The sequence below is a fragment of the Rhinatrema bivittatum genome, chromosome 4 (genome assembly GCF_901001135.1).
Source record: "Rhinatrema bivittatum chromosome 4, aRhiBiv1.1, whole genome shotgun sequence".
Classification (NCBI taxonomy): domain Eukaryota; kingdom Metazoa; phylum Chordata; class Amphibia; order Gymnophiona; family Rhinatrematidae; genus Rhinatrema; species Rhinatrema bivittatum.
In genome coordinates this window covers 179,462,222-179,487,232 of record NC_042618.1, presented here as the reverse complement: position 1 = coordinate 179,487,232, position 25,011 = coordinate 179,462,222, and the positions used below count along the sequence as shown (strand labels likewise).

Genomic DNA, 25,011 nt, shown 5'->3' with positions numbered 1-25,011 from the left:
GTGAGTACCGGTTCCAGACTGACCTGAAAAACAAGAGAGAGCGAGGCCCCCGAGGAGCGGGTTCCCCTGGTAAGTCCGAGGAGGCAGAGTAGCTAGGAGAGTGCGAAACTGGTCCTTGCTAACTCGATTCATTAGCGATTTCTGAGACCTTAAATATTTGGTACGGATGACGTCATCTCAGGGGGACGCCCCTGAGGTTCACGCCACTGCTGGAACATCAGTCGGGGCCGCGCCGCACGCATGCCCTTAGACTCTTGTGAATCATGGCGGATTGCAACGTCGAGCCGCTCCGGGGATGCCGGAGGGAGTCGACAGAATGACGCCTTGGCAGCCAACCTTCCACTAGAGCAAGAGGGAGTCGCCAAGGAGGGCGGAGCGGAGATGTCAGGCAGCGATGGTCGAAACAGGAGCAGAAACAGTATGGTCCAATTACGATCTAGGCAAACACCTAGAGTACTACAGGTTTAGGGGTAGGTGCTTAGTGCTTCCACCGGCCCTGATATTGCTGCAATATACTGTTTTTAGTTGTAAAATGCTTATTACAGCTTAGTAAATTTACCCCTTAGCCAGGTAAGTCTATTTGGCTGTATTATGTTTCCCGGCTCATGATTCAGGCACCCAAAACGCCCGATGAGACATGGCAGCATGCCACCGATGCTCAGCAGGCTGCCACCATTCCTACTTCTTCTAATGCGCTCCTAGGTGCGCATGTGACAAACACAGGCACATTTAAAGGGCCTGCGGCACCCTTGGATGACATCATAGACTGAGCCTTGTATAGGGCTTTCTCTGCCTCGTCCTCACTGCCTCAGCAACGGGTCAACTACCCTCCGGTAATGTGTGTTGCCTCAGACATAACCGCAGCCTTGTCTTCATCCTCAGCCATAGGTGCAGTCATAGCCGCAGTCTTGTCTTCAGATTCAGTCAAGCCATACCTCATCTCAACGCCAGCCAGGCTACTGTCAATGCTTCCTCTTCACCAGAGACTCTCTCCTAAGACCTGCCGGCCCCTAGACCCCAAATTCTCAACTCGCGGGGAAAGTTGCTAGTAAAGGCGAAGCTCCAGTCCGTCTCTGCAGTGATCGTCATCAGTTGACACTGAGGATCTACTGGGCCCTCCCAGTAGGTGGCGTCAACTTCACTCCAAACCAGGGGCCCACAACCCTAACAGGCTGTCTTAGTTAGCCAGATAACCTTATCCGACTAACCATAAGATAGCCGTGTATATTTAGCAGCATGGCCATGCCGCTGAATATCTCGGTCAAATTAGCTGGATAAGTTTATTCAGCTAACTTTCTCAGACAGATCGTGGCTGAATATTGGCCTCTTATGATTCAAAAAAAACAATAAAAGTAGAAAGAGATCCTCCTTTTTTCTGTTAGAAAAATCTGCAAGATAAGTTCAAAAACTACTTTTCTCAGGGTAAACAATAACGCTTTCTTCCTACAGCAAATTAAAATGAGTGCATAGGGTGACTATAACAGGTTATATTTATTTATTATTTATTTATTTATTTAACATTTTTTTTATATACCGAAGTTCTAGCAACAATGTTGCTAATCATTTCGGTTTACATATAACATTGGGGTGACTTAACATGTGTGTCTTACATGGAACAGGAACATGAACTTGGAGAAAATTGAATAAATACTAATAACAAATAACATTAAAAACAACGTTATATGATCACAGCCTACCTCCTGCTCCTGTCTTTGAAGCTCTATCCCTTTAACGGCAGCAAACACCGACAAGTTCTCTTCCACTGTGAGATTTTCAAAATGTACATCAGATTGTGGGCAAATTCCTATTATTTTTCTCAGTTCCAACATTTCATCAATTTCCGATACTCTATACCCATAGACAGTAACAAATCCTGTGGGGGAAAAATATAGTTTCTTATTTATTTATTTATAAAATGTGTATACTGCCCATCAACATTACTGAGTGGTTTACAATAAAACAGTCATAGATTGTTATACATAAAAACAGTTATAAAATGATCATAAAACACACTATAAGAAACAGGACCACCACTCACAGAACATAACAGCCTCTTCTAATGCTCACATTAGCGCCAGAGACAATATAAACACTACATAATAAAAGATACATTTTAAAAATTAAAATAAAAACAATAAAATAATCAAATAAAACCTCATTACTGCAATGAGGTAGGGCTCAACAAACTTCAGCAAGAAATAAATATATAAAAATTAATACTTGCCTCATCGTTACAGCAATTTAAAAAGCCTTTTCCAAATTATAATAATACATCAGTAATAAACAGTAATCTACTGAGTTCTTAAGTCACATGCTTATTTATTTGGGCCTAATCAATATTAAACGCCTGCTTAAATAAAATTGATTTGATCATTTTTCTGAACTTTGGGACTGAGACCTTCATACTGGCCTCCAGAGGTATTGCATTCCAGAGTTGAGGACCTTGTATGCAAAATAGACACTCACAAGATTCGTTTAACATTATATATGCTCTGAAAGAGGGCACTTAAGTAAAAATTGAGATGATCTAAGTGGACGAGATGGCTGATAAATTTTCAGTACAGCATTAAAACACCTTTAAAACCCTTAAAAACTAGCAATAATATTTTAAACTGTATCCTCCCCTTGATCCGAAGCCAATGGATATGCTCCAAAACAGGAGAAACATGTTGTCTTATCAGGGTGTCTGTTACAACACATGTAGCAGCATTCTGAAGAGCTCATAAGGTTCCTTGTGGCAAGCCCAGGTAAAGACTGCTGCAAAAATCTAGGGAGGACTTAACCAATGAATGACCACAGTTTTAAAATCAGTTTTGTTCAAATAAGGAAAATCTCTCTGAACCATGCGAAGCCTGAAAAAAGTATTCTTCACAATTTGACTTATATGAAGTCAGAGAGACAAAGATAAGTCCATGATGACTTCTAAATTATGGGCCTCACTGACTATAGGGATCTCTGCATCCTTGATAACAATCTTTCCAGGAACAGCATCTGACGGATATCTCACTAAATATAAAATTTCAGTTTTCCCAAAATTTAAAGATAGATGAAAATTGGTTCTTACCTGCTAATTTTCGTTCCTGTAATACCACAGATCAGTCCAGAAAAGTGGGTTGTGTATCCCTACCAGCAGGTAGAGTCAGAGAACAATTAGAACTTTGGGCACTGCTACATAACAAGAGTGCCACCTGCAGTCACTCAGTATTGACCTGTACCCAAGCCCATGCTAACAGAACTAAATAACAAAGGGTAGCATCCAACCAAATTTCCAGACTACCACTTCGCCGCTGGCAAAAACCAGACCGAACAACTGCTAAAAAAAACCGCTCTATGAATCATGTCTGCAAAAAAGGAGCTTCAACAATAAAAAACTTAAGCAGGTTCTGACCAAGACAGTCTTTCGGTATCTGAAGAAAGGGGTGGGCCTCTGGACTGATCTGTGGTATTACAGGAACGAAAATTAGCAGGTAAGAACCAATTTTTATTTCCTGAACATAACCAGATCAGTCCAGAAAAGTGGGATGTACCCAAGCCACCCTATACTGGATGGGAACCCGAAAGACCCGCACGCAGAACACTCTCACCAAAGGACGATTCATCAGAAGCCTTAACGTCCAGTCTGTAATGCTTAGTGAAAGTGTGTAAAGAGGACCACACAGCAGCCCTACAGATCTCCTGAGGCAACAGTAATTGACACTCTGCCCAGAACGTAGCCTGGGCTCTGGTGGAATGAGCTCTGAGACCCAAAGGAACTTGACGACCTAAGGCAATGTATGCCAAAGCAACGCGATATGGTTGGCTTAGATGCTTTGTCATGCTGCTTAGGGCCCCCAAAGAGGATGAATAAGTGATTGGAACGTTGGAAGGCATTAGTAACCTCCAGGTAACGTAAAAGAACTCGGCGCATGTCCAAAAGATAAAGGTCTCTATCCTAAGAGGATTCCTGAGACCACTGCAGAAAACCTGGAAGTTTGACCGTCTGGTTGACATGAAAGGCCGAAAAGACCTTCGGGACAAAGGACGGGACCGTACGAAGCGACACCCTATCATCACAAATTCGAAGACAGGGATCCGGACACGACAGGGCCTGTAATTCCAAAATCTGACGAGCCGAACAAATGGCCACCAAAATCACCGTTTTTAGGGTCAAATCCTTCAGAGAATCTCTGCAGATAGGCTCAAAAGGGGGTCCACGAAGTACCAGGTTCAAACTCCAATCCAGACAAACAGAACGGACGGGAGGACGCAAAGGTTTAACTCTTAAGAAATCACAAATCTGCTTCACTTTTTTGAAGGAGTTAATAAACATGTGGATAAAGGTGAACCGGTAGATATGGTATACTTGGATTTTCAGAAGGCGTTTGACAAAGTTCCTCATGAGAGGCTTCTAGGAAAAGTAAAAAGTCATGGGATAGGTGGCGATGTCCTTTCATGGATTGCAAACTGGCTAAAAGACAGGAAACAGAGAGTAGGATTAAATGGACAATTTTCTCAGTGGAAGGGAGTGGACAGTGGAGTGCCTCAGGGATCTGTATTGGGACCCTTAATTTCAATCAACCTAATAATTGAAGGTTGACCGACGTGCTGCAAATGCGCAGTACAGACCAGCTCTACTGCGCATGTGCGGGCGAGCACGTCGGTCTCTGCCAGAAAAAAAAAAACATGGCGGCGGCGGGTGGCAGCGGCGGCGGGTGGCAGCGGCGGCGGCAGCGGGCGGCGGCAGCGAGCAGCGGCCAGTAGCGAGGGAGGGAGGAGAGAGAGAGAGGGAGGGACGGACTGAGGGAGGGAGTGACTGAGTGAGAGGGAGGGAGGGACTGAGTGGGAGGGAGGGAGGGACTGAGTGAGAGGGAGGACTGAGTGGGAGGGAGGGACTGAGTGAGAGTGAGGGAGGGGGAAGGAGGGACTGAGTGAGAGTGAGGGAGGAGTGGGTGAATGTGTGGGAGGGAGGTAGGGAGTGAGGGGAGAGGGAGAATGAGGGAGAGGTGAGAGACAGGGATGTGAGTAAGTGGAAGGGGGAGAGGGAGAATGAGGGAGAGGTGAGAGACAGGGATGTGAGTAAGTGGAAGGGTAAGAAGTTGTGGAGCAGAGAAAAAGGGAGTGGAGGAGGGCTGAGGGGGAGGGGATGGGATTGAGAGAGGGTGGGGAGTGACTGAGGGTAGGGGAGAGAGGTGGGAGTGACTGAGGGAAGGGGAGAGAGGTGAGAGTGAGGGGAAGGAGGCAGTGGGAGACAGAGGGTGAGTAAGACTGAGTGGAGGAAAGGGGAGGAGTGAACGAGGGGAAGGGGGAGAGAGGGAGAAAAAGTGTAGAAGGGTGCTATGTTAGAAAATGGACTGAAAAAAAAATGTAATGTAGCCCGTTTTAACGGGCTTAACGGCTTGTATATTTATAAATGATCTGGAAAGAAATACGATGAGTGAGATAATCAAATTTGCAGATGACACAAAATTGTTCAGAGTACTTAAATCACAAGCAGATTGTGATAAATTGCAGGAAGACCTTGCGAGACTGGAAAATTGGGCATCCAAATGGCAGATGAAATTTAATGTGGATAAGTGCAAGGTAATGCATATAGGGAAAAATAACCCATGCTATAATTACACAATGTTGGGTTCCATATTAGGTGCTACAACCCAAGAAAGAGATCTAGGTGTCATAGTGGATAACACATTGAAATCGTCGGTTCAGTGTGCTGCGGCAGTCAAAAAAGCAAACAGAATGTTGGGAATTATTAGAAAGGGAATGGTGAATAAAATGGAAAATGTCATAATGCCTCTGTATCGCTCCATGGTGAGACCGCACCTTGAATACTGTGTACAATTCTGGTCACCGCATCTCAAAAAAGATATAATTGCGATGGAGAAGGTACAGAGAAGGGCTACCAAAATGATAAAGGGAATGGAACAGCTCCCCTATGAGGAAAGACTAAAGAGGTTAGGACTTTTCAGCTTGGAGAAGAGACGACTGAGGGGGGATATGATAGAGGTGTTTAAAATCATGAGAGGTCTAGAACGGGTAGATGTGAATCGGTTATTTACTCTTTCGGATAGTAGAAAGACTAGGGGGCACTCCATGAAGTTAGCATGGGGCACATTTAAAACTAATCGGAGAAAGTTCTTTTTTACTCAACGCACAATTAAACTCTGGAATTTGTTGCCAGAGGATGTGGTTAGTGCAGTTAGTATAGCTGTGTTTAAAAAAGGATTGGATAAGTTCTTGGAGGAGAAGTCCATTACCTGCTATTAAGTTCACTTAAAGAATAGCCACTGCCATTAGCAATGGTAACATGGAATAGACTTAGTTTTTGGGTACTTGCCAGGTTCTTTTGGCCTGGATTGGATGCTGGGCTTGATGGACCCTTGGTCTTACCCAGTATGGCATTTTCTTATGTTCTTATGTTCTTAAGTGCAAGCGAACGGCCATTAACTCTGCCCCGCAAAGCACCCAAAGCTGCTACCTGTACCCTAAGGGAATTGAACGCTAATCCCTTAGCGAGCCCCTGTTGCAGAAAGTCCAGCACACGAGAGACATCCACAGACAACGGATTGCAGGCCCACTCATGACACCATGACTCAAAAAGCTTCCAGACTCTAACATAAGCCATGGAAGTGGCCGGGCATCGAGCCTGAAGAAGGGTGGAAATGACCTGCTCACAATAACCCTTCCAGCATAAATGTCGCCTCTCAAAAGCCAAGCCACGTGAGAGAAGTGATCCTCCTGATCCGAAAACATGGGTCCCTGCCGAAGAAGATGCGGCAGATTAGCGAGCTGCAATGGACATTCTAGAGCCATGCAAACCAGATCCGCGAACCTTGGGCATCGTGACCACTCCGGTACTACCAGTAACACCCTGCCCGGATGGAGTTCTATTCGATGGAGAAGACGCCCGATGAGGGGCCACAGCGAGAAGGCATAAAGTAGAATCCCCGTGGGCCACGGACACATCAGAGCATCGAGACCCACTGAGTCCCGCTCCCACCGGCGGCTGAAGAATCGGTCTATCTGCGCATTCGCCTGAGTTGCCATCAGATCTAGTTGTGGCACGTCCCATCTGGCGCAAATTAGGTTCCACGCTTCGGAGGACAGTTCCCACTCTCCTGGATCGAGTTGCTGTCTGCTGAGGAAGTCCACCTGTACGTTCTCCACTCTGATAACATGAAAAGCGGCAATTCCCTTGAGATGACACTCTGCCCAGTCAAACAGGAGTCGAGCCTCGAGAGCCACCGCGGGACTTCTTGTCCCTCCTTGACGGTTGATATAAGCCACCATTGTCGCATTGTCGGAGAACACTCTAACCATTTTGCCCTGAATCCAGGGTCAGAATGCTTGTAGGGCAGGTCGAACAGCTCTTGTCTCGAAACGACTGATGGATCAAGATCCCTCCGTCGGCGACCATAGCCCTTGGGCTGATCTGTCTTTATACACCGCGCCCTAACCAGAAAGACTGTCATCTGTGGATATTATTAGCCAATGCGGAGAGTCCAAGTCCACCCCCCGCTCCAGATTGTCACGCGATAGCCACGACGGACTGGCTCTGGATTCTGGCAGAAGAGGCATTGGCACGTGGAACTGTTCCGACACCGGACTCCATCATGACAAAAGCGCACGCTGTTACGGTCATAAGTGAGCGAATGCCCATGGCACTAAGTCCAAGGTGGAAGCCATGGATCCCAGAACTTGTAGGTGATGCCAGACGGTGGGATTCTTCCGCTGAAGCAGGGCTTGGACCTGGCTTTGCAACTTTGTTACTCGGTCCGCCGCAGAAACACCTTGCCGCGCAAGGTATCGAACTGCGCTCCCAAGAAAACCAGATCTTGGGTGGGTTGCAAATCACTCTTCTGAACATTGACGACCCACCCAAGCGCCTGTAAGGTGAGCATCACCATACAAACAGACCTCTCGCAGTCCTCCCGAGACTTCGCGTGAATCAACCAATCGTCCAGGCAAGGATGGACAAAAATCCCTTCCTTGCGAAGTAAGGCAACTACCACCACCATCACCTTGGTGAATGTTCGAGGAGCTGTGGCTAGGCCAAACGGAAGGGCCCAAAACTGGTAGTGTTGTCCCAAGACCTTAAAGCGCAGAAACCTCTGATGGCTCAACCGGATTGTTATGTGTAGATATGCCTCCGTGAGTTCCAGGGATGCCAGAAACTCTCTTTTTCGGACCGCAGCCATTACCATCCTCAGGGTCTCCATTCGAAAAACGAGGGATCCGAAGACAACGGTTTACCTTCTGCAGATCGAGAATGGGCCAAAAGGTGCCCTCCTTTTTGGGAACCACAAAGTAAACAGAGTACCGGCCACGGCCTTCATGAGCCTCCGGAATGGGGACAATCGCCTTGAGCTCGAGAAGGTGCTGCAAGGTGGCCCGCACCATCTCTCGCTTGGCATGAGATGCCACATGGGACTCCACAAATACCTCTCGAACCGGTCACGAGAACTCTAGAGCGTAGCCGTCTCTGATCACTTCCAGGACCCAGCGATCCAAAGTGATTCTCGCCCATTCCGTGTAAAAGTTGGATAATCTGCCTCCGACAGCTTCGACGATGGAATGGGTGCCCGTGGCTTCATTGGGAGGATTTACTGTTTCCGGCACTGAGGTTTCCAGAGTCTCTGCCGGAGCGGCGACCACCGTGAAAGGACTGCTGGCGTCCCGGAGTCTGTTTGGAAGTAGAAGGCACGGAATACCTGGTGGTTCGGTACCAGCGAGAGTCCCGAAAACAAGCCAGAGGCGGAAAAACCTTGGAAGACCTCCTATCTTCTGGCAACTAATTGCCCTTGGTCTCTCCGAGCAGCTTTACCAGCTTATCAAGGTCATTCCCGAACAGGAGCATGTCTTTAAAGGGGAGGTTACAAAGCTGAGACTTTGAGGACAAATCCGCTGTCCAATTCTGCAGCCATAGAAGGCGACGAGCTGCCACCACTGATACCATACTCCGAGCTGACATCCGCACAAGGTCATACAGCGCATCCGCCACATAAGCAATACCCGTCTCTAAACGAGCGGCCTGAAGCACTCTGCTGCCACCGGCAGCAGAGGAGGAGGTGGAATCTTGAACCCAACACAGACACACCCTCTGCATAAGGCTAGCACAAACTGCCGCATGAAGACTTAAGGCAGCTACTTCAAAAACTCGCTTTAGCTGGATCTCAAGCTTGTGGTCTTGCATGTCTTTCAGTGCCGGCCCCAGCTACTGGGATAGTGGTCTTTTTAGTGATTGCCGAAACTGCCGCATCTACCTTTGGAATCTTCAGAAGATCTAAAATATCCGAGGACATGGGGTAAAGCTTTGCCAAAGCCCTGCCCACCTTCAGTCCCGCATCAGGAGTATCCCATTCCTGGAAGACTAGTTTGCGGACCTTTTAGGTAGCGGAAAAGAAGTTGTCGGACCTCGGATACCATCAAGAACAGGATTAACTCCCTCATTGTCGGACTCCTCCTGAGAAACTTTAAGCCCCAGGACGTCCAAGACCTGTGGAATGAGAGGACGGAGCTCTTCACGCTTGAAAAAGGTGGACCACGCTGGGATCATCACCCTCCACTGGAGGGCGGTCGTCACCATGCAGATCATCAGGATCCACATCCCCCGGATCCGGAGTCAGATCCGGGTCTACTCCTGGACCCGTCCCAGAGTCTGCCACAGCTTCTGCATCCGCTCCCAGGTCCTGTGGCACTTGGAGGGAATCCCCTGTCTGGGGAGAAGGATCCCCGGACGCTGCTGCGCATCCGAGCCATGAGCCTTCTTCACTGGAGGCACCGACAGGGTTCCCATATGTCCGAGCCGCTTCGGCACTGCCTGCCTCCTAGCCAGGAAGGCTTGGTGCATAAGTAAAATAAATTCCAGGGAAAACTCCTCCGGGTCTCCTGTTTCCTTAGGAGAATCGTGGGGGGGGGGGGGCATCGCCGCAACATCAAAATGGGTGGGGAATCCTCCTCAAGAGACCACTGTTCTGTTCGTAGGTATCACGTAGAATGTCAAATTGGCCCCTAACCCCCTACACTCTTACCTATACCCCACCTCGAGTTACTAGGTGGGCCTACCATAGGGATACAAATACCTACCTATGGGCCATGATATTATGGCCAGTCTCTCTCTCTCGGCTCTGGACCCGTCAATTCACTTGAAATAGGACTTACGGGAGACATCGCAAATGGCGATGAAACCTTACCGCACAGTCACGGCAGCTATCGCACAGCCTAACGCAATCCAAAGAGGTGTAGTTAAAATCGGTGTTATGGCTGTGCGATAGCACTTCGCAGACAGGCTAACCCAGCCCACTCTGCGCCCCTAACTCCTCCTATTTTCTGAATTTGCATCGCACCATACAATATGGTGTGATCGCATGCGTTAAACACGTTTTCACATGCGTTAAAGGCTTATCGCATGCATTAATGGGGCTTTTCGCATGCGATAAGCCCTTAACGCATGCGAAAACGCCTTATCGCATTTTGATAAATGACCCCTAAAGGTTGCCCCTTAAAGAGAAGTTTGGTCAAGCTGGACTTAGATATAGATGGAAGCTACACCCTTGGCCAATGTCTGCACAAGATCAAAACAAGCATCTGCCAAATACGCTGCTCCTGGTTCCAACTGAGTGGGCTTATCTATTGACTCTTCCTTGGACATGCTGTGCCAGAAGCAAACCAGATCTTGCCACTATGCAAATGCAAGTCGCTATATGTAGCGTCATGCTAACAGCCTCAAAAGTTTGTTTGAGCATGACTCTATTCCCTTGTCCTGAGAATCCTTAAGTGCAGCCCTACCCTCTACCAGGACTGTCATCCTTTTAGTGACTGAACAGAACAAGGCAGCTATACTTGGAAAAAGAAATATCTCTCTTTCCTGATGATCCAAGAGCCATAAATTGGCTAAGGAGCAACCTCCTTTAGTTTGCCTCTGGTATACCCATACTATATCAATCAAATCCTTCATTGATTTATGAAGAAGGAAGGACTTGGAAGGCTTTCTAATACTAACCATAACAGGATCCTCCTTTAAATTAGAAATCTCTTCCATTTTATCTTCTGCAATATTCAAGTGTGCAGGGATTGAGAAATCAAGAATGCAAGCTCTTTTTTATGAAAGACCTGCAGCACAAGTGTACCATTCTTCCCTTTAGGAGGATATTCCATTTCTTCTTCAGTATGTCTCAGCGGTATTCTCCTAAAATCATCAAGAGAATACTCAGAACCAAAAATGTCATATTCTGGTAACTGCTTATCCCCCTCCTCTTCTCTGGACCTTTTCCTGCCCTAATCTTCCACTAACCCCGACAGTACTGGAAATGCAGAAGCAGATCCTAGGACTGGCTCTTGCTCGAACATAAACGCTTGTTGTGGGCATTTAAAAAATTCTTTAGACACTGAAGCCCAAGGCAAGAAGGAAGCCTCTAAAGAAGGAGAAGCGGCAAAGGAAAATTGGTTCTATCCTGCTAATTTTCGTTCCTTAAGTACCACAGATCAGTCCAGTCAAGTGGGATGTACCAAAGCACCCCTACACTGAGCAGGTCTGTGAAACACCCTCTCTAAACACATTTTAACCAAAGGTAGGCTCTCCTGGAGCCTGAACATCTAAACGGTAACAGCAAAATGAAGTATGAAGAGAAGACCACATCACCAATCTACAAATCTCCTGCAGCGACACTAATTGACACTTGGCCCACGACGCTGCTTACACTCTAGTAGAGTGCATGCGCAACACCTCTGGAATTCTTCTCCCCTTATAAAGGTAGGCCAAAACAATAGCTTCCTTCAGCTAATGCACTATCATGCCCTTGGAGGCCTTGCATCCATTTCTGGCACATCCAAACAATAAAAAACAAATGATCGGACCACCGAAAACTGACTGTGACCTTTGCCTCTGGTGACTCAGCAGATCAATTTGGGAAGGCAGGAGCTCCACAGTCTGAATCAGGTGAAACGAAGATACCACCTTAGATAGGAACGAAGGTACCATGCACAAAGAAATTCCCCTCATCTGAAATCTTCAAAAATGGTTCCCTATAGGACAAAGCCTGCTGCTCCGAGATCCTTCTGAATGAAAAAATTGCCTCCAAAAATACCACCTTCAGCGTGAGGTCCTTTAACGATGCCTTCCTCAACGGCTCAAAACAGAGGCACACAAAGCACCTGCAAGACCAAGTTTAAACTCTATTCCAGACCCAATCTAAGCACAGGTGGCCACAGATGCTCAACCCCCTTCAAAGACCTCACAACATCCGGATGTGAGGCCAACAACCTTTTCCCAATAGAATACCTCTGAGATACCCCAAGGCTGCCATCTGAACCCGCAAGAAATTGTAAACTAAGCTCTTGAAAATCACAGGCGCAAAGTATCCTTTTTGTCGCAAGCGCTTGCTGTCTAAAGTCAAGTTGTGAGACAAAAGTGATCCGCCCAATCCAAGAAAATAAGACCTTGCCTTAACAGCCCCTGCAAATGAGCCAATCTCAGAGACCATCAGTTGTTTGCTGAACAAGATCTACGAACCACGGATGACACAGCCTCTCTGCACCCCCAGTACCATCTGGTCCGGATGCCTCTCGATGTGCCTAAACACTTGACCTATTTACCATCATGGAGGAAACACATATAGGAGCATCCTTATCAGCCATGGAAGAACCTGAGCGTCTATGCCCTCAGCTGCGACCTATCATCTGCAGATGAAGAAACTTGCTGCCTTGGTGTTGGCTCCTTGTCGCCATCAGATCCAGACGGGTCTGCCTCAACGAGACTGGATAAGGCCAAAGGCTTCTTTCGACAGCTCCCATTCTCCCGGGTCCAACTTTACCTGCTGAGATAGTCCGCTTGCACATTGTCCACTCCCGCAACATGTGAAGCGGCTATCCCCTGCAAATGTCACTCCGCCCAAGCAAAAAGTTCCTGGGCTCCTTGGGCAACCCTGCAACTCTTCGTTCCCCCTTGCTGATTGATATGAGCTACCATTGTCACATTGTCCGAAAACACTCTGACCATTCAACCTTGGACTTGTGGAAGGAATTCCACCAACTCCCTGCACACTGCTCTCATTTCCAAGTGATTGATAAATCAGGATGCTTCCATTGGTGACCATAGTCCTTGTGCCAGCTGTTCTTGACAGATCACCTCTCAACCCTTGAGGTTGACATCCGTGATCCTTATAACCCAGTCCAGAACCTCCATGCCCATCCCTTTCTCCAAACTGGGCCAACACAGCCACCATGATAGACTGGACCTGGAAGTATCCTGCAGTGGTAAAGCCTAATGAAACTCCTCTGACAATGGATTCCAGCATGACAGCAATGCCTCCTGTAGAATGCGCATGTGGGCAAAAGTTCATGGCACCAAATTCAATGTTGATGCCATTGAACCCAGGACCTGAAAATAATCCCAAGCCCTGCGCATTGGCATCCGCAAAATCCGCATCACCTGGGATTGTAACTTCCAAGTCCTCTCCAAGGTGAAAAAACACTCTACTGAGCTGAGTAGCGAACCTTGCCCCCAAGTATTCCAGTATCTGGGTAGGGCTCAAGTGACTCTTCACCAAATTCACCACCCAGCTCAAGGACCACAACATATCCATCACTGTGCGCACAGACTTCCGGCATACCTCCTCCGATTTCCCTCGGATAAGCCAATCACCTTTTATAGATCAAGGATGGGATGAAAGGCTCCTTCCTTTTTTTGGCACAACACAGTAACTCGAGTACTTCCAGCGACCGCGCTCCCTGGCCGCTACCAGTACTATCATGCCAGCAACTGAAGGCGACACAATGAGTTCCGAATCGCCACTTGCTTGCCTCGGACACTGCAATGAGACACCAAGAAAGCTTCCGTGATGGGGCGAAAAAATTCTAAAGCATAGCCATCCCTTATTACCTCTAGGACCCATTGGTCTGAGGTAATCCTGGTCCACTCTTCTTAAACCTGTGGTAGACAGCCTTCTACCACCATCTCGAGTGAGTGGACCAGCCTAGCTTCATTGTGAAACCATTACCGCCGCCAGCCCCCTGGTCAGAGCCCTCTCAGGGAAGTCTACGGGCACCTCGAAAGGACTGTTGCCTACCAGAATCCTCATTCTGCCCTGAAGACAGTGCAGAACCCTTATTGGGACAAAAAAGTCACAACTCCTGAAAACTAGAGCGAGGTGGAAAAGACTTCCTGACAGTCATCCTATCCTCCAGCAGTTTATTCCCTTTAGACTACCCCAAAACCTTCATCAATTGTTTCAGGTACTCCCTTTACAACAATTTCCCTTCCTTTAAAGGGAAGATTACAGAGCTGAGACTTGGATCACATATCAGCTGACCAATTCTGCAACCACAGCAGACGTCACACCGAGACCACCACGGCCATATTCCTGGCCGAAGTCCAGCTCAAGTCATAAAGTGTGTCAGCCTCATATGCAATCCTGGGCTCCAGCTGAGTTGCCTGGCTATTAATACAAGCGTCTGCTGAAGACTTCTCCTGAGACTTCTGGACCCAGCATAAACAGGCACTTTGCATCCGACTTCCACAGATAGCTGCTCACAGGCTCAGCGCCAAGACTTCAAACATCCTCTCCCGATGAATCTCTAGCTTACAGTCCAGCACATCCTTTAACACTGCCAAACACGTAACCAGGATGGTCGACTTGTCAGTGAGCACTAAGACAGAAGCATGCACCTTCAGCAATATCAGCAGCTGCAAGATATCCTTTGTGAGGGGATACAATTTTACTTTGGCTGTAGCCACCTTGGGGATAGCCTCTGGGAAGCCCCATTTCTGGTTCACCAGCTTCTTGATCCTTTTAGGGAGCAGAAAGGCTTTCGGTGGGCACCAGAGTCCAAACAACACCGGATCCTTAATACCCAGTTCCTTCCGAACATGGGAAATAAGGGGCCTCAACTCCTCCTTACGGAACAGACGAACCACCTGCGGGTCATATGAAAATTGGTTCTTACCTGCTAATTTTCATTCCTGTAATACCACAGATCAGTCCAGAAAAGTAGGTTGTGTATCCCTACCAGCAGGTGGGGTCAGAGAACAATTAGAACTTTGGGCACTGCTACATAACGAGAGTGCCACCTGCAGTCACTCAGTATTGACCTGTACCCAAGCCCATGCTAACAGAACTAAATAATGAAGGGTAGCACCCAACCACATTTCCGGACTACCACTTCGCCGCTGGCAAAAACCAGACCGAACAACTGCTAAAAACTGCTCCATGAATCATGTCTGCAAAAAAGAAGCTTCAACAATAAAAAAGTTAAGCAGGTTCTGGCCAAGACAGTCTTTCTGTATCTGAAGAAAGGGGTGGGCCTCTGGACTGATCAGTGGTATTACAGGAACAATAATTAGCAGGTAAGAACCCATTTTCATTTCCTGAACATACCCAGATCAGTCCAGAAAAGTGGGATGTACCCAAGCCACCCTACACTGGGCGGGAACCCGAAAGACCCGCACGAAGCACACTCTCCCCGAAGGACGATTCATCAGATGCCTTAACGTCCAATCGGTAATGTTTCGTAAAAGTGTGAATAGACGACCACACCGCCGCCCTACAGATCTCCTGAGGCGACAGTAACTGACACTCTGCCCAGGAGGTAGCCTGAGCCCTAGTGGAATGAGCTCTGAGACCCAAAAGCACCTGACGCCCTCGGGCTATGTATGCCGCGCAAATGGCTTCCTTAATCCACCGAGACATGGTCGCTTTTGATGCTTTGTCCCCCTTCTTTGGGCCACCAAAGAGAATGAACAAATGATCGGAACTTCTGAAGTCATTGGTAACCTCCAGATAACGCAATAAGGCGCGCTGCACATCCAAAAGATGAAGGTCTCTATTCTGAGAAGACTCCCGGGACCAGTTAGGGAACCTCGGAAGCTCCACAGTTTGATTGACGTGAAAGGCTGAAACCACCTTAGGGACAAAGGACGGAACCGTACGTAACGATTCCCGATAGTCATAAATCCAAAGGAAAGGATCCCGACAAGACAGCGCCTGCAATTCTGAGATCCGACGGGCCGAGCAAATGGCCACCAAAAACACTGTTTTCAAAGTCAGATCTTTCAGGGAAACTCCACGAAGAGGCTCGAAAGGAGCACCACATAGAACTCGCAGGACTAAATTCAAACTTCAATCCGGACACACTGAATGGATGGGAGGGCGCAAATGTTTGACCCCCTTAAGAAACCGAGCAATATCCGGATGCACTGCCAGTGAACAGCAGTCAAAGTTTCCCCGCAAGGCACCTAGAGCTGCAATTTGTACACGAAGGGAAATGAAAGTCAAGCCCTTAGCGAGGCCCTGTTGCAGAAAGTCAAGCACCCAAGGAACTTGCACCGGTAAAGGGTCGCAGGAACACTGATGACACTACATCTCAAAAAGCTTCCAAACTTTCACGTAGGCCATAGAGGTGACTGGACGTCTCACCTGTAGGAGGGTGGAAATGACTTGTTCTGAATAAGCATAAACGTCGCCTCTCAAAAGCCAAGCCGAGAGAGAGAAGCAATCCTCCCGATCCGAAAATATGGGCCCTTGACGGAGCAGATGCGTTAGATGAGCCAGCTGAAGTGGACCATCTAGAGCCAAGCATACCAGATCCGCGAACCACAGATGATGTGACCACTCCGGTGCCACCAGAATCACTCTTCCCGGGTGCCGCTCTATGCGACAGAGAAGCCGGCCTATGACGGGCCAGGGCGGGAAGGCATACAGAAGAATCCCCGTGGGCCAAGAGAGCATCTATGCCGACCAAGCCCTGTTCTCGGCGATGGCTGAAAAAACAAACTGTTTTTGCATTCGCCTGCATTGCCATCAGATCCAGCTAAGGAGTTCCCCATCTGGCGCAAATGAGATTCCACACCTCGAGAGATAGTTCCCATTCCCCTGACGGCTGAGATAATCGGCTTGCACATTCTCTACTCCCACGACATGGGATGCGGCATTGCCCTCAAGATGGCGCTCCGCCCAGGTGAACAGAAGACATGCCTTCAGTGCTACGGTAGGACTTCGAGTCCCGCCTTTCCAGTTGATGTAAGCCACCGTTGTTGCCTTGTCTGAGAAGACATGCACCATTCTGCCCTGGATCCAGGGAAGAAACACCCACAGGGCCAGATGTACAGCCCTGGTCTCGAGCAGGTTTATGGATCAGGATCTTTCCATCACCGACCAGAGCCCTTGTCTGCACACACCACCCCCCGACCTGAGAGGCTGGCATCGGTGGAAATTATCAGCCAATTCAGAGTGTCCAAATCCACCCCCGTTCCAGATTGTCCAGTGACAGCCACTATGACAGACTGGCTCTGGATTCCGGAAGTAGAGGCATTGGTAGATGGAATTGCTCCGATACTGGGCTCCAGCGAGATAAAAGCGCATGCTATAAAGGTCTTAAGTGAGCGAACGCCCAAGGAACCAAGTCCAAGGTTGAAGCCATGAAGCCCAGGACCTGAAGATGATGCCACACTGTGGGATTGTTCCTTCAAAGAAGGGAATGTATTTGTTCCTGCAACTTCCCTATTCGGTCCACTGCTAGAAACACTTTGCCCAGCAAGGTATCGAATTGTGCTCCGAGATAAATCAACTTCAGAGTGGGTTCCAAGTGACTCTTCTGCACATTGATTACCCAACCTAGGAATCGCAATGTGAACATCACCATGTGCACTGATCTCTCGCAGTCCTCCGGAGATTTCACGTGAATCAACCAGTCAACCAGGTACGGGTGGACCAAGATTCCCTCCTGACAAAGGAAGGCCGCCGCCACTACCACCATCACCTTGGTGAACATGCGAGGAGCTGTTGCGAGACCAAATGGGAGGGCTCGAAATTGGAAGTGTCGTCCCAAGACCTTGAACCGCAAAAACCTCTGGTGATTCAGCCGGATCGGAATGTGTAAATACGCCTCCATGAGGTCAAGAGAAGTGAGAAACTCCCCTTTTCAAACCGCGGCCATCACTGTCCTCAGAGTTTCCATATGAAAGCGAGGAACCCGAAGGCAACAGTTCACCTTCTGCAGATCGAGGATGGGCCAAAATGAGCCCTCCTTCTTGGGGACCACAAAGTACACGGAGTACCGACCTCATCCCTGTTGAGCCTCCGGAACTGGGACAATAGCTTTGAGCTTGAGAAGTCGTTGTAGAGTCATCTGGACCGCCTCTCGCTTGACACTTGAGGCCACTCGGGACTTCACAAAAACCTCCCAGACCGAGCACTCCAGTGTATACCCGTCTTTGATCACTTCTAAGACCCAGCGGTCTGATGTAATTCTTGCCCATTCCGTGTAAAAGTTGGATAATCTGCCTCCAACAGCTTTGACGATGGAATGGATGCTCATGGCTTCATTGGAGGGTTTTATTACTTCCTGCACCAAGATGTCCCGAATCTCTTCCAGGCCGGCGACCCCCTCGAAAGGACTGGAGGTGCGGAGTATCTACCCGCTCTGAAGCGGCGAGAATCCTGAAATCTAGCTCGAGGAGGGAAGACTTTCTTAGAAGATCTTTTATCTTCCGGCAACCGATTGCCCTTGGATTCGGCAAGTAGCTTTACCAGCTGATCCACACCCTCCCCAAACAGGAGCTTGCCCTTAAAGGGTAGATTACAAAGCTGGGACTTGGAGGACAAATCCTCCGCCCAATTTCGCAGCCAGAGGAGACGCTGCGCTGACACCAAGGACACCATCCCTCTCGCCGAGGTCCTCACCAGATCATACAAAGCATCTGCAACATAAGCGATGCCTGCTTCTAGGCGGGTGAACTACAGAGCCCCACTGTTGCTCATACCGGCCCTGGCAGCCGACTCCTGGGCCCAACACAGACAGGCCCTCTGGAAAAACAAACTTTTCATGCTGCGGGCTGAGAAACTACCAGCTGAGGAGAAAAAACCGCGCACAGCCGTGCCGCGGGAAAGAAGCCTGTCTATAGTGAAATCGCAAGGCCCCCAGCAGGGAAGCGGCGAGTAAACGAGGCACACGGAGAAAAACTTAGCCTTGCCCTCAGAAAACGACCTGGAGCCCTGGGAGCTGAGGGGAACACTGCTGACAGCTTCCCCAGCCGGCCTTAAAAGACCCGGTCCCTCCTGCACTCTCCTTACCTCAGCACTGAAGACTGTCAGTCAGCCGCAGTGAAAACAGCTCTCTTTTTTTTTTTTTAATTAAACTTTAGCAAGACACAGAGAAAAAGCTGTTGCAGGAGACAAGGGAGCAGCTGTAGCAGAGACGGTGGAGTGTAGCCAGGAGCCCCTGGTCGTCAGACACCGAACTGTGGCGGGCGAAACCCTGACAGGAATATCCAATTCCCCGGATGCCCAACTTCTACTGAGGGATGGCCCATGAAGGTGCCTAACACCTCAGGAAGCGACCGTAAAACAAAAAATTACATTCAAACTAACTAAATAAAAAATATAACTAAAGACTGCAGGAGTGCATCTGTACCACCTGCTGGAGTCAGAGAAATACTGAGTGACTGCAGGTGGCACTCTCGTTATGTAGCAGTGCCCAAAGTTCTAATTGTTCTCTGACTCCACCTGCTGGACTGATCTGGGTATGTTCAGGAACTACCTCTATTATGAGGACCTCTTTGGGATCAGCCTGAGATCAGTGAGATCTGTTGGGTCATCCTGATTCACCCCCCGGACCAATCCCATGACCATCTTCTGGGTCATCCAGGTCCAAATCTTCTGAGCCGCCAGGCCCCTCAGGCTGGTCTAGGCCCAGCCAGTGAAGGAGGTTCCCTGACCGCGGCACCAAGGAGCCCCTCAGCCTCTTTGAGCAGGACAAGATGGCTGAAAGAAATGCCCTTTTATAGCCAATGCTTTTCCTGGTTAAAAAGGCCTTATACATAAGCAAGACAAATTCTGAGGAAAACTCCACATCATCCTCTCCCATGTCCAGCCCACAACTTGCATCCCTCCTCCCCCCCAACAACGGGGGAGGGGAGTCTGTCACCTTCAGAGCTCTAGACCTTCTCCTGCTTAACAGGCTGTTTAGGCTCCCAGCATTGATCCTGACAGGGCCTTGGAAACCTGTGGCTCTCCTACCAGCCTCATTCCCCACCGGAGGGCCCCTCCCCTCCAGAAATGAATAGCAGCATAGTGCCACTGCATTTAGTTGTCCCTGAGCCAAGCTGCCGGCCTGACAAGCTTTCATGCACTGGGAAACTGCTATCAGTGCCATCTTGTCTCCATTTAGCCGGGCCTGCTCCAGAGGAACAGAAGCTGTGTGATTGCGGCACACGGAAGAGGAGGGGGACACTGCCCAATGCAGCCTCCAGCTCCCCAAGCAGCCCGAAGCTTTCCCATGCTGGGAAATTGTTGTCGGAGCCATCTTGCTTCCAAGCGGCTGGGCCTGCTGCAGAGGAACAGAAGCCACATAATAGTGGCGCGTGGGAGAGCAGGGGAACGCAGTCCAATGCAGCCTCCAGTTCCCAGAGTAGCCTGAAGCTGCGAACAGCGTTGCTACACTGCTCCCTTCCCCCAGCCCGAGCCTGCCCTGATGATTAAACCAGAAACAGCCAGAGCACTTGCTGCTGAAAGAAAAATGTGACACTTTTTTTTTCTTTAAAGAAACAGCAGCCACAGCAAAGGAAGAAATTCAAGCAGATAAAGGAATACTTCCCTGCTGCTGGCAACACCTCTGGGAAGGAGCCTTCAGGGGATAAGAGGGAACCATAATCCCTGGCTGTCAGACTCCTTGATCTGCTGCGGGCTAAAGCTGATCAGGGATTACCAACTCCCTGTTCGCCCGGCTCAACCTGAGGGATGGCCCACGAAGGAACCTAACACCTCAGGGAGCGTTTTCTAACTTCTCTTGTTCTGTCCCTTCTTTCTTTCTTTTTTCTTAACTGGAGGTTTGCACCTCTACCATGTGCTGGCGACAGAGAAATACAGGTGAATACTGAGGGACTGCAGGTGGCACTCTATGTAGCAGTGCCTCAAAGTTTTCAGTTCTCTGCCTCCATCTGCTGGTAGGGATGCAAAACCCACGTGTCTAGACGGATCTGGGGTACGAACAAGAACTGCCCCTTTAGGAACTGGTACTGAAATTGGGTTCACTGTAGTTCCCATCTGCAGCTGACTCACAACTCTCTTTCATGACCCCTGACTGCAAAATGTCTGCCTTTCTGTCTCTACAAATGGGATACCCACAGAATGAGGCTGCCTGGTCATGGTTTCACTCCTGGACCACCACCAAAGCAAGAAATTCAGAGCCCTACAGCTCTTCTCAGGCTTTGAAACAATCGTAGAAGAGTTTAGGTTCAGGCTGAGGGAGGCTCTTTCTCAAACTGCATGCTATGCAGAACATGGTTTTCTTCCCATTCTATGTAGCAGCCACCACAGCTGCCTGTTAAAGCCTTGACGCCTTCAGTCTCAAAAGCCCTCAAAAGATTTCAAACGACTAACCTGAAATAGCTGCCCCAATGCATTTATTTATTTATTTTTATTTTATGCAAGTTCTCCCAGTCTGCCTCTAGCTCAGCAGCTGAGTCATCCCCTTTCTTTTTTTTCCACTTTATTGTTCTCTCAGCCAGAGAGCAAAGAATTAAAGGAGAAGGCCCACAGAATTGAGAAAGGTGGAAGGGAAGAGCAGATTAGATAACAGCCATAGACCTCCAACCAAGGAAAAAATCCTAGAAGCTCTGTCTCGCAGACATTGCTTTACTGAGGAAGCAACCTCAGGAGATGCCTCTTTTTTAAAATCTCCTGTGAAAAGACTTGCTCAATTGAGGGACTGAGAACTTTTCTTTCACTTCAGAAGTTGCCTCAAAAACATTTTCCTAGTCAGCCTACCAGACTTCAGTCCAACAGTACAGGATGCCTGCTAGAGAAACAGAGTACTTGCAGGCTGATGTATATAAGCAGTGACACGGATGCATATAAGCAGTGATATCAGCAAGCCTGTTGATCTCTGTCTCCATCTGCTGGTCGGTGAGCATAACCCATCTGGACTGGTCTGTCTGTCTGGATGAAGAGGAATAGTGAATTGTCAGCTACTGTCAAATTTGTTATTGGTTTTGTTGCTGAGGACAAATAAATACAAAAATATTAAAGAAAAAAAAATGTATTATGTTATTCTTTGGTCAATGCTTGACTTACCTGTAGCAATAACTAAGATCGGCCCAAAGTGATAAAATATCATACTGTAATTCTTACCATCAGAGGGAGGGCAAAGCCCACATAGGATGTTCAGCAGTGTTGTCTTCCCAGTTCCACTATGGCCTAGTAATGCTGTAATCTGACTCTCATATATCTCAAATGATAAACCTATTTCAGAAAGAAAAACAAAAATTCAACTGTCCCACCATGAATGTAAATTTGTGAAAACAACTGTCAATTAATGGACCACAAAAACAGCACTTTTGAAATTGCCTTTAGAAATACAGATGCAAACTTAAGACTAAATCTACATACTTGCAAAATACACCTACACATAAGAATGACCATGAAATTATCAGAAACCAAAAGTAAAGTTTATAGGCAGAGAAAGCATCATTCTAACTCTAGCTAATGGAGAGAAATGATAACTCCACCATAAATTATTTAAAGAGGAGCTGGAGTGTCATGTTACCTGCCAAACTGATAATGAAAACCTGAAGACTTAAGTTGATGAACAGTAGTAATTCAAAGGCACTAAGGCAAGCATGTACTTCTGACCTAAATTCAGGCACTGAAACATGAAACTGTGACTTTTTTCTATATTTGCATTATTTGTTTTATATGGCATAATGAACAAAGCATGAACAAAACATGAACAGGCAGAAAGATGATACATCAAATTAATGGAGGTAGTAATTGGTTAAGAGTGAAAGAACTAAGGAATATGGCATTGGGCTAAGCTAGCTTACAACAGGAGACAGGTTGCCTATTCCAGGAGGAGGGTGCAAATAATGAAAAGGCATTGAAATGAGAGGGTGCCTATTTCGTACAAGGGATGCAAAGAAGTTTACAAGACTTAGAAATCAGAGAGAGTGAGGAAGAAGCCAGAGAAAGAGACGAGAAAGAAGTACTGAGGAGCCATATTGTCTAGGCACTTATAGGTGAGATCAGGAGTAGGAACTGAGCATGAGATTTCATTGCTAGCCAATGCAAAAAGAAGTACAAAAGAATGACTTAGGGCTGGCGAGGGATCTGTGAAAGAATGTGCACCAGAGTAGTCATCCATATTCCAGTACAGCAAAATATGTCTACACTAATGAAAACTATCCAGTGTTGCTCGGGTTGTCTGGCTCACAAATGATCTAAATTTTAAAATCAAGAAAAACGGAAAAGATAAATATTGTTTTATTTTATTAACTAATTAACAGAAAGCATATAGAAACTTAGAGAATCTGTCTATAAATTACATTGGCAAGTCTTGTCTGGCAACAAGAGAATATTAGACTTCTCCCACTGCTCAACTCTAGAAGGGCCACTACATACAGCTGCCTATGGAAGAAAGCCACTTTGCTTAGTGAATTAAAAATGGTTGGAAAATTATGGAAAAAATGGGTGGGATCTATAGCGATTGTTGTTGTTAACTGTTGCTATGCTAATCAATGCTAGAGAGATAAAGTTCCTGGATGGAATAAATGACAGCTTTATGGAGCAATTGGTTCAGGAACCGACACGAAAGGGAGCAATTTTAGATCTAATTCTCAGTGGAGCACAGGATTTGGTGAGAGAGGTAACGGTGGTGGGGCCGCTTGGCAATAGTGATCATAATATGATCAAATTTGAATTAATGACTGGAAGGGGGACAGTAAGCAAATCCACGGCTTTCATGCTAAATTTTCAAAAGGGAAACTTTGATAAAATGAGAACAATTGAAAAAAATTGAAAGGAGCAGATACAAAGGTAAAGAGTGTGCAAGAGACATGGTCATTGTAAAAAAATACCATCCTAGAAGCACAGTCCAGATGTATTTCACACATTAAGAAAGGTGGAAAGAAGGCAAAACGATCACTGGCATGGTTAAAAGGGGAGGTGAAAGAAGCTATTTTAGCCAAAAGACCTTCATTCAAAAATTGGAAGAATGATCCAACAGAAGAAAATAGGATAATGCATAAGCGTTGGCAAGTTAAATGTAAGACATTGATAAGACATGCTAAGAGAGAATTTGAAAAGAAGTTAGCCGTAGAAGCAAAAACTCACAGTAAAAACTTTTTAAAATATATCCGAAGCAGAAAGCCTGTGAGGGAGTCAGTTGGACGGTTAGATGATCGAGGGGTTAAAGGGGCAATTAGAGAAGATAAGGCCATCGCGGAAAGATTAAATGATTTTTTTGCTTCAGTGTTTACTGAAGAGGATGTTGGGGAGATACCTGTATCAGAGAAGGTTTTCATGGGTAAAGAATCAGATGGACTGAATCAAATCACGGTGAACCTAGAAGATGTGGTAGGCCTGATTGACAAACAAAAGAGTAGTAAATCACCTGAACCAGATGGTATACACACCCCAGAGTTCTGAAGGAACTCAAAAAGGAAATTTCAGACCTGTTAGTAAAAATTTGTAACCTATCATTAAAATCATCCATTGTACCTGAAGACTGGAAGGTGGCTAATGTAACCCCAATATTTAAAAAGGGCTCCAGGGGTGATCCGGAAAAGTACAGACCAGTTAGCCTGACTTCAGTGCCAGGAAAATAGTGGAAAGTGTTCTAAATATCAAAATCATAGAGCAACCCTATAGTTTTCCCTGTTAGCCCGAGAAAGGGGTTATGGGGTTACATCTTGTCTTGGGTACAGTTTACTATTAAGAGCAAATATCCAAAATTGTTCTCTGATAGCTAACTTCTGTCCCCTATCGCCTCCTCTTGTGCCTGCTGAAACCTGCTCAATTACTGTGAGAATGAGGCTGATAGAGCACAAGAGTTGTTTGCATATAGGTAAGACTAATGCACCAATGTTGTCTCATTTCATTGCAGCTCAACATTCTCAATTAAGGTGGACAGTAAGTGAGCAGGTTCCAACAGGCACAAGAGGAGGAGACAGGGGACGGAAGTTAGCTATCAAAAAACAATTCTGGATATTTTCTCTTAATAGTTTAATACCCCAAGATCTCAATGAATTTATTGACTTGTTTTAGT

At 47.2% G+C, this 25,011-nt stretch overlaps 1 protein-coding gene across 2 annotated transcripts in view; it reads right to left on the bottom strand.

Moving 5' to 3' along the window:
* Window positions 1–25,011, bottom strand: part of ABCA5 (ATP binding cassette subfamily A member 5) — a 510,372-nt gene that overhangs the window by 355,054 nt on the left and 130,307 nt on the right. For both annotated transcript variants that reach the window (XM_029599288.1, XM_029599289.1), the window contains 2 exons: window positions 22,101–22,211; window positions 1,698–1,873 (listed from right to left, as the gene is read on the bottom strand). In XM_029599288.1, the coding sequence (XP_029455148.1) occupies window positions 1,698–1,873; window positions 22,101–22,211 (287 nt within the window). The remainder of the gene's footprint in view (window positions 1–1,697; window positions 1,874–22,100; window positions 22,212–25,011) is intronic.